Genomic DNA, 9,851 nt, shown 5'->3' on the forward strand with positions numbered 1-9,851 from the left:
GAACTACACTGACTCGCTTGGAATTAGATATAGGATATATTATGCCTGCATCAATAAGCTTGATGACTTCTTCCTTTACCTCATCTTGCATCTTCAAATTCATTTTTCTTTGACCATGCACATTGACCTGTAAACTTCTTCCACTAAAATCTTACGTGTGTAGTAGGAAGGAGTTATTCCTTAAATATCAGTAATCTTCCAAGTAATTGCTTGCTTTCAAATTAGAGCACGGTCCGTATGACCATGAATAGTAGGAAGGAGTTATTCCCTAAATATCAGTAATCTTCCAAGTAATTGCTTGCTTTCAAATTAGAGCACGGTCCGTATGACCATGAATAGTAGGAAGGAGTTATTCCCTAAATATCAGTAATCTTCCAAGTAATTGCTTGCTTTCAAATTAGAGCACGGTCCGTATGACCATGAATAGTAGGAAGGAGTTATTCCCTAAATATCAGTAATCTTCCAAGTAATTGCTTGCTTCCAAATTAGGGCACGGTCCGTATAACCATGAATGTGCACCGATCGTGCATCGTCAACACTTCATTTCCAGCACGTTTCACATAATCATTCAATTAAGCTTCTGGACTTGCATTTTCTCATACATAACAATTATTTACATATTCCATTTGTTCCTGCTGATACATGAGAATTCCTTATGTAATATGTGATTTCATTCGATTAACAAACCATGTACAAATTTTTTCATTCCCTCATAAAATAATGCATTCCGTTTCGGTTGCATTCCTACGACACACCAAACACTCATCCATCATTAAAAATTCTTTTAATCCATGATTAAAAATTCCAAAAAAAGAACAAAATCTGTGAGAGTATATACCGTCTAATAAACAAAGCGAATAAAAAATCATTCAAACAAAAGAAAAAGGCAAAACCAATTATTATGGCATCTTATTAAAACAATAATAAGTTTGAGAATATATATTTTTTTAGTGGTGGAAGTTTATTCTCATTCATATTTAAATCAAAAGCCAGTTAGCATGCTTGTAAAAGTCTCTTACCATCACTCCCGCGAGCATCCTCCACTGAGTCAATGGCTGGATCGATAGACGAGTTCTTGAAGCGGTGTTCAGAGTCGGGTGACTCGGCCTACAGCGCATTAAGATCACTCCTGGAACGACTCGAGAATCCGGAGAGTCGAATCGAGGCCAGGATCTTCCTCGCGCGGCTGCAGAAGAAGCTCCGTGAAGACGACCAACATTGCCTCAATACTTATCATTTTCAAATCCAGGATATTTACATCCACCCAAATCAAGGTCAACTTATCTATCTGTAATAATATAATATAATATAATATAATATATGGATGATTGCTGCTCGAATTTTACTCCGACTGCTGATAGTTTAAAGTCGTTTCTTTATTATAGCTCAATAGGACATGTTAAGTGTGTTTTCATCTTCTTTTTTTGTTGATCGGCAGTCTCATATGCACTTAAATGTATGTATCTCTTGCTAATCCAGGTGACCAGAGTAGAAAAAAATTAACAATGATGGTCATACCAAGCATCTTTATGCCAGAGGACTGGTCCTTCACTTTCTTTGAAGGCTTAAACAGGCATCCAGACTCTATCTTTAAGGATAAGACGCTTGCTGAGCTCGGCTGTGGAAACGGATGGATATCCATAGCCATTGCTGACAAGTGGCTGCCCTCCAAGGTCATATCCCTTAAGTTTATCTTATGTTGGCCTGATTCTGTTTCTAAATCAAATAGGCTCTTAATAATGTCTTGCAGGTTTATGGGCTTGATATCAATCCAAGATCAATAAAGATTTCATGGATAAATTTGTATCTGAATGCATTTGATGAGAATGGGCAGCCTGTTTATGATCACGAGAACAAAACTTTGCTTGATAGGGTAGAGTTTTATGAATCTGATCTACTATCTTACTGCAGAGATAACCACATTGAGCTTGAACGGATTGTCGGATGCATACCACAGGTATTAATATTATTATCAGTCATTGTATATGCCTTCGTTAGTTTACCTGTGAGTGAGTTGATTGGTTATGTTTTCTCTGTTAATTGAACATACAAACACAAAGTAATTAGCTTAAAAGGAAACTGGTCTAACGGGTCGAAAGATGACCAAAGTGTATTTTTAATGTATAAAAACCTCGTGTATCATTTTATTCAAAATTCAGATTGTAACTGCATTAATAAAATTTTTGTAGTCTTATTTGAAATGCTAATTAGTTATCAAAACCTGTTTACATTTTTTCAGCAGGTGATTGAAGATTTATATCAAAAAGGAAACCAAAACTAATGTTTCTATTTGTAATTAATATAATCAATTTTGCTTATCAGTTTGATTTACTCTGTACAAACGTGGTCTTTTATAAAAGTTTGAGATTGTTTTAAGAAAAAAAATGAATAAAAATGACTGAATAGTAATATATATATATATGTGTGTGTGTGTGTGTGTGTGTGTGTGTGAACCCTTGGATGGGCAAAAGTGAACGTGGTCTGCGCATATAAGGTATATATGTGTGAACCCTCGGATGGGCAAAAGTGAAATTGCACCAATTTTGACGCTATTTTACTAATTTCGTGAAAATAACGTTAAAAGTGGCGGAAGGTTAATCAGGCATCATGTGGTGGCGTTGATAGTCGAAAGATAAGGGTACATGCACCAATCGGCTGGTATCCCGATGGCTGAGTGTTATGTGCCTTAGTCCAAGGCTTGCTGCAAAACTACTATCGAGCCGGGGGTCTCACCGGAAGCAGTCTCTCTATTCCTACGGGGTAGAGGTAAGGCTGTCTACATCTTACCCTCCTCAGACCCTACCATAGCTTTGCTATTGGTGGGATATACTGAGTACGATGATGATGATGATGATGATATATGTATGAGTTATGGTATTTTTATATTTTAATAATAGTAATTTTCTTTATATAATTATTCAATATTACTTAAGTTTGGGGCCTCTTGAGTTATGGGATTTACTTGCCTTATGCTTGGGGCCTCTATATAATTGACTCACTCATTTTACTGATGTACTGCTGTGCTGATATTAATTTTCGCTGTACATTTTGCTCTAGATTCTTAACCCAAATCCAGATGCAATGTCCAAGATTATCACAGAAAATGCTAGTGAGGAGTTTCTACACTCACTAAGTAACTATTGTGCACGTCAGGTAAATAAGTAATGTTTTCTCCACCTTTTTATATTATTTCTGTTTCTCAGATGTCTAAACATAAATTTTTCAATTGTATGCACAGGGGTTTGTTGAGGATCAGTTTGGTTTAGGTCTAATTGCAAGGGCAGTTGAAGAAGGAATTGATGTGATCAAGCCCATGGGAATCATGATCTTCAATATGGGAGGGCGTCCCGGTCAAGCTGTTTGTAAACGCTTATTTGAGCGTCGTGGGCTCCACGTTAACAAGATTTGGCAAACCAAGATTCTTCAGGCTTCTGATACTGACATTTCAGCTTTAGTTGAAATTGAGAAGAGTAATCCACATCGTTTTGAATTCTTCATGGGACTTGTTGGCGACCAGCCCATTTGTGCTAGAACCGCATGGGCCTTTGGAAAGGCCGGTGGTCGGATTTCTCATGCTTTGTCTGTTTACAGCTGTCAGCTTCGCCAGCCTAATCAGGTCCTTTCTATTAATACACACACATATAAAGAGGGAGAATCAAATACAAAGTAGATTTAGTGTAAAAGGTGTAGGAGACAATCCTAGGCCATTGATCAGATCAATTACATGGTTAAGGTTTGTCTGTTGTGTTGAGTTTTTGCCATTTAATACTAGTTCCACCGACCTTTTTAAATTCAAATAACTTTTATGTATGTTAGTATATTTTCAAAATGAGTTATACCAAAAATCGAGCATTTTTTTCTGTTTAATATGTTTATAATATAGATATATTTTTTTCATAAAACAAGTTATGTCATAGAAGAGAAAAATTACTCCATTTTATGTAATAGTTTTTTTAATGTGAAGTATATGAAAGTTAGAATGAGTTTAAAAAATTGGTGGAACTAGTAAATGGATGCAAATACCCTTTGACCTAAAAGTCTCACTCACACACGTGTAACATCCTCATTGCTTCCTACGTTTTTTAGATTAATTTGTTTTTTTTTTATGTTAAGCACTGAAAAAACTAAGTTGACAGGTTAAGAAAATTTTTGAGTTTCTGAAGAACGGGTTTCACGACATCAGCAATTCCTTGGATTTATCATTTGAAGATGATTCTGTTGCAGATGAGAAGATTCCTTTTTTAGCATATCTTGCTGGTGTTTTGAATGACAGTTCTCGCTTTCCATACGAGCCTCCCTCTGGAAGCAAAAGATTCCGTGATCTTATTGCAGGTTTCATGAGAACATATCACCATGTTCCGCTCGGTGCTGATGTAAGAACACTTGTCATATTTATCTCACCAACTATTACAAGATACAATCATTGGTAACATTCCTAACATGCTTATATTTTATAATTCTGCAAGAATGTTGCTATATTTCCTTCAAGGGATACTGCAATTGAAAATGCTCTTCGGTTGTTCACTCCCCGTCTAGCTATTGTTGATGAACAACTAACCCGACACTTACCTAGACAATGGTTAACATCATTAGAAATTGAGGTATGGTCTATTTCATAGCATATATTATATGTATTTGGAGAGCTAATTGTTACTTCTGCATTCATTTTAGCACAACACTGCAGCAGATGGAGTGACTGTTATTGAAGCACCACGCCAGTCAGATTTAATGATCGAGCTGATAAAAAAGTTAAAACCGCAAGTGGTGGTCACAGGGATTGCACCATTTGAGGTGATTACTAGTTCAGCTTTTGAGCATCTTTTAACCGTTACAAGGGAAATTGGGTCTCGTCTATTTATAGACATATCTGACCAGTTTGAGCTTTCAAGTCTCCCCAGTTCAATTGGAGTCTTGAAATATCTTGCTAGAACTCCACTTCCTTCTCATGCAGCCATAATATGTGGCCTCTTAAGAAATCAGGTATATTTAAAATTTTTAATAATATGTTTTATCATCATTGCGTTATATAATCATGACTGTCACACTTTTTCCAGGTGTATACTGATCTTGAAGTAGCTTTTGTGATATCAGAAGAACAGACTATATTTGATGCCTTGTCTAGAAGTGTGGAAATCTTACAAGGCAATACTGCTTTGACTAGTCAATTTTACTATGGTTGTCTTTTCCATGAGCTTCTGTCCTTTCAGCTTCCCGATAGACGTCCACCTGGAGAGGTTATATTTATTTCCTTTACTAGAACCATTATATTTGTAATGTTTTATATAATATAAAGAGAAAATTGCACAAATGTTCCCTGTGGTTTGACCACCATCTTGCAAGTTTGGTCCCCAAATTAAAAAAAAACTGGGAACTTAGTATAAACATTTACGAGAGGGTTGCAAGCTTTTAACAGAAAAGTGATGTCATGTGCAATTCATGTGAGGGTAATTAACTAATTTCAAACGTGGAACCTGATAAAATACTTTTTCAAACTCCAGAACTCCTAACATTGACTTTATCATCTTCGATGAATCCCAGTTAGTTTTTAACGGAAAAGTGATGTCATGTGCTATTCATGTGAGGGTAAATTTGTCTTTTCAAATTTGAAACCCTAATAAAATACTTTTTCAAATTTCATAACTCTTAATGCCGATGCTAGGAGTTTGAGTTTGAAATAATGTTTTATCAAGATTCCAAATTTGAAAAGTCACAATTACCGACACGAATGACACATGACATCACTTTTTCGTATAAACTAACTAGGATTAATGGTGGGGACCAAACTTGCATTTTGGTCAAACCACAGGGACCGTTTGTGCAATTTTGTCGATATTAATGTATTTTTATATTTTCTTTTTCAGAGAGAAGCTGAGGATGTGAAATCTAGTGACATGATAGGATTTGCTAGTTCAGCCGTCTCAGTTTTGAGCCAATCCGAATTATCAGTTAAAGAAACTGAGAAACCATCTATACTTCACATGGATGTTGATCAAATATTTCTACCTACACCAACCGCAGTTAAGGCTGCAATCTTTGAAAGTTTTGCAAGACAGAATGTAACCGAATCAGAATGTGACGTCACACCAAACCTTAAACAATTCATCAAAAACACCTACAACTTCACAGTTGACCACACTGCAGAATTCATATACGCAGACTTCCCTCTGGCTCTTTTCAACAAACTTATCCTGAACTGCATTGAAGAAGGCGGAAGCCTATGCATGCCAGCTGGATCAAACGGTTGTTATCTATCAGCTGCCAAGTTTTTAAACGCAAACATCGTGTCAATACCGACTCAACCTGAATCAGGTTTTAAACTAACTGAGAAGCAACTGAGTGTAACGTTGGAGGCTGTTAACAAACCATGGGTGTATATTTCGGGGCCCACAATAAACCCAACTGGTTTACTTTACAGTAATGAGGAAATAAAAAGCTTTTTGACAGTTTGCTCTAAATATGGGGCAAAGGTTATTATTGACACTTCATTCTCTGGTGTTGAGTTTAACTGTAGCGGTTGGGACGGGTGGAATTTGGATGCATGTTTAGCAGGGTTAACTGGAAAGCCGTGTTTCAATGTGTGTTTGCTTGGAGGTTTGTTTTTTAAGATTCCTACAGGTGGGCTCACGTACGGGTTTCTGGTTATGAAGCAGGGATTTTTGAGCGATTCGTTTCATAGTTTCTTGGGGCTGAATAAACCTCACAGTACTATTAGGTATACTGCAAAGAAATTGCTTGAAATTGGAGAGCAGAAGTTGGATTTAACTGGTGTTGCTCAAGAACAGGAGAAATTGTTGGCTACTAGATTTAAGCTTTTGAAAGAGGTATGCGTTTAAAAGAAAGCAAGAAAGTTAAATTTTTAGAAAACTATTGTTTATGTGTATATATGAAATTTTAAAGTTAGAAATGGTATATATGAAATTTTAAAGTTTTAGAAGAAAAAGGGTAAAATGGTCATTTCTTAAATTTTTTTTAATAAAACGGGTGTATATGATATCTATTATATATATGTTTGTAAGGTTATGTATGTATATGCATATATGATATTTTTAGCTTTTGCTGCGTATATATGATATTTTCCTAGTTTGTAGGGGTATATATGAAATTGATCCCAAATTAACTCAGTTTAAAACCAAACCAAAAGTTGAAATATCGGTTTTTAAGTCTTTGAAAACCGTTCGTGTTTGGTTTTTATTTTGGTTCGGTTCGCTTTTGTTTTTCTGGTTTGTATTTTGGGTTGAATTGGTTTTGGTTTTATCATCTCGACTTGAAATTTTTGGGCCCAAGTTCATCAATCATTTTGTTAGTTAATAATTAATTTTTTATTATATGTTTGGGCTAACATATATGGATTACACTATATATTTAATTCTTATAAATATCTTTACATTCAAAAAACAAAAAATTTGTAAGTCCATAAAGTCGGTTCGGTTTGGTTCGTTTTTCTTTTTTGCTTAATATACATGCAAAACCAAAACCGAACCAACAATACAGTTTTTACGAAAACCTGAACCAAACCATTGGTTTTTGTCTGGGTTTAGTTAATACCATTCGGATTTTTCAGTTAAGAATCGTTTTTAGCCCAAAGTGACTTTCTAGTGCACAAAACTTAGGTTTTGAATTTATCTTTTAAAAACTGTGACTTAGAGAAAGTTTAAATGGTCCACATTTGTTGTAAACCTTGTTAATTTGTTCCACGTTTTGTGTACAGACACTCGAGAAATGTGGATGGGAGGTAATTGAAGCGTGTGGAGGTGTTTCGGTGATTGCAAAAGCTTCTAGTTATTTTGGCAAAAGCGTTAAGGTTGAAACAGATGGTTCTACATGGGAAGTCAAACTGAATGACACCAACATCCGAGAAGCAATGCTTAGAGCCACAGGTCTGTGCATCAACGGGCCTTGTTGGACGGGTGTCACAGGATATTGTCGGTTCACTTTTGCCTTGGATGATGGTGATTTCGACCGAGCTTTGGATGGCATTTTGAAATTCAAGCAACTGGTCAACTAACTCCAACTGTCAAATGTTATTTCCTTTGTGTTTGCGACTTAGGTGTCGCAAAATAAGCCATTCATCTCCTTCTTGTTGAGCTACAAGTGTTTTGTGTTGTAAAAGACAAACTTACTGGGTGTTATATACAAGCATCCAAAATGGGTTGATTAATGCAATTTCAATAGTTTTACATGTTCAAAACACACTCTCTGATTACAAGAATCGAATAAAACTACAAACACTAATAAACTGGATGAATATCGGTTTATGTTAGTATTTACATGTTAATTATTTATTTAAATACATCGATATTGCTAAAAAATATATTGTTTCTATTTATTTTTTTGTAGGTTGTAAATAAAAAAATATATTTAAGCGACTAAATTATATGATTTATAAGATATGAGTTATTTTTGGTTATGGATTTAATTTTAAACAATATTTATTCATCATAATAATTGACAGTAAATAAATTTATTTACATTTTTTAGCAACTAAGATTTTATTTTTCACTCTACCGAGTTTGAATATATGACCATGAATTTTATATTTTAATCATCTTACCATCCCTTCGAAGTGGGAATGAAAAAAATAAATTAAAAAAAGGAAGAAAAAACCTAACAACAACTACTAAGAATTCAACGTAGTAAATAAGTTGATTAAAATTTATTGGAAGCAGAGGCAACGTGGGCTGCATTAATATTAATGGACTTTGTATAAGTGATGGGCTATTAATGGGTACGAGGTTGGAGTCGGACTTCAGACGACAGGAGGGTGGACGCACACGGTGAGCAGCATTGGCTACTGTGCACGGATTTCAAGGTAGCTCGTGCACGTTTAAGTGTTTGTTTACTAGTTTCGTTCTATTATTTACTCGGTTGCTCATTTACTCTAAACTTGAGTTGATCAATATTGGGAGTCTCGTCGGAAGCAACCTCTCTATGCTTATAGATAGAGGTAAGGTTTGTTTACATCCTACGCTCCCCAAACCCTATAGGGTTGGGATTAGACCTGCGATGCTATACGTAACAGATTGTTGGGCCATCAAGAAGACACATATGCGCAAGTTGGAGGTAGTAGAGATGAGAATGATAAGGTGGATGTGTGGGCACATAAGGTTAGACCGAATAAGAAAAGAGGTTTTTCGGAAAAGACGAGGGATGACTAGTATATCAGATAAGATAAGGGAAGGCAGATTGAGATGGTTTGGACATGTAAAAAGAAGACAGACAACGGTTCCCGTTAGATCAGTGGAAACTCTCATTATAGAGGGGAGTAGGGGTAGAGGTAGACCCAAATTGACTTGGGATGAGAGGATTATGCTTGATTTGCTAGACTTGTACGTCTCTGAGGACATGGTTAATGATAGGAGTTTCTGAAGACGTAGAATTAAGGTTAATGACCTTTAGAAGGATGGACTATTTTTTGTTATAACATTATTATTATTATTATTATTATTATTATTATTATCAGAATTATTATTTTCTATTTGTTATTATTTTCTTAATTTGACATTGGTTTTGTTTTAGTTTAGCTATAATGAAATGTTGCTTGAAACTTACTAATATCATATTATTTTAGTTTAGTATTTATATACTGATTTTTTTTAATATGTACAATTTTATTTTATTGTATTTGTATATCTATTTACTTTCGAGTTGAGAGTCTCACCGGAAGCAAGCTCATTATTTTTAGGGATAGAGGTAAGATTTGTTTACATCCAACTTGGAACACTTCAGAATTTTCATATTCATAACCGTATTCGTTTACCTGACCCGGGAATATAAATAGGGTATTTTGTATTAATAAAAACTTGTATTTAACTTAGTTTATAATTTCATAACTTTCAATCATGCCAAATAGT

General features: G+C 35.1%; 1 protein-coding gene across 1 annotated transcript; it reads left to right on the forward strand.

Annotated features, from left to right (window-relative positions):
* The first annotated feature begins 1,051 nt into the window (after nucleotides 1-1,051).
* Nucleotides 1,052-8,097, forward strand: LOC143544684 (methionine S-methyltransferase-like). The gene is made up of 11 exons (XM_077036727.1): nucleotides 1,052-1,274; nucleotides 1,480-1,673; nucleotides 1,751-1,957; nucleotides 3,058-3,153; nucleotides 3,239-3,616; nucleotides 4,137-4,373; nucleotides 4,467-4,601; nucleotides 4,672-4,980; nucleotides 5,055-5,234; nucleotides 5,862-6,821; nucleotides 7,709-8,097. The coding sequence occupies exons 1-11, from the start codon at nucleotides 1,052-1,054 to the stop codon at nucleotides 8,003-8,005; spliced, it is 3,216 nt and encodes a 1,071-aa protein (XP_076892842.1). The 3' UTR covers nucleotides 8,006-8,097.
* Nucleotides 8,098-9,851: the final 1,754 nt, after the last annotated feature.

The sequence above is a fragment of the Bidens hawaiensis genome, unplaced genomic scaffold, assembly GCF_021521415.1.
Source record: "Bidens hawaiensis isolate Kalapana, Puna unplaced genomic scaffold, B.hawaiensis_p1.1 tig00013688_1, whole genome shotgun sequence".
In the NCBI taxonomy this organism is placed as follows: Eukaryota; Viridiplantae; Streptophyta; class Magnoliopsida; order Asterales; family Asteraceae; genus Bidens; species Bidens hawaiensis.

Bases quoted from the DNA above. Each gene is read 5' to 3' on its own strand.
- LOC143544684 (XM_077036727.1), top strand. From the start codon at position 1,052: ATGGCTGGATCGATAGACGAGTTCTTGAAGCGGTGTTCAGAGTCGGGT. The intron at 1,958-3,057 runs GTATTAATATTA...ATTTTGCTCTAG, and splicing joins TTGTCGGATGCATACCACAG to ATTCTTAACCCAAATCCAGA. The intron at 6,822-7,708 runs GTATGCGTTTAA...TTTTGTGTACAG, and splicing joins GATTTAAGCTTTTGAAAGAG to ACACTCGAGAAATGTGGATG.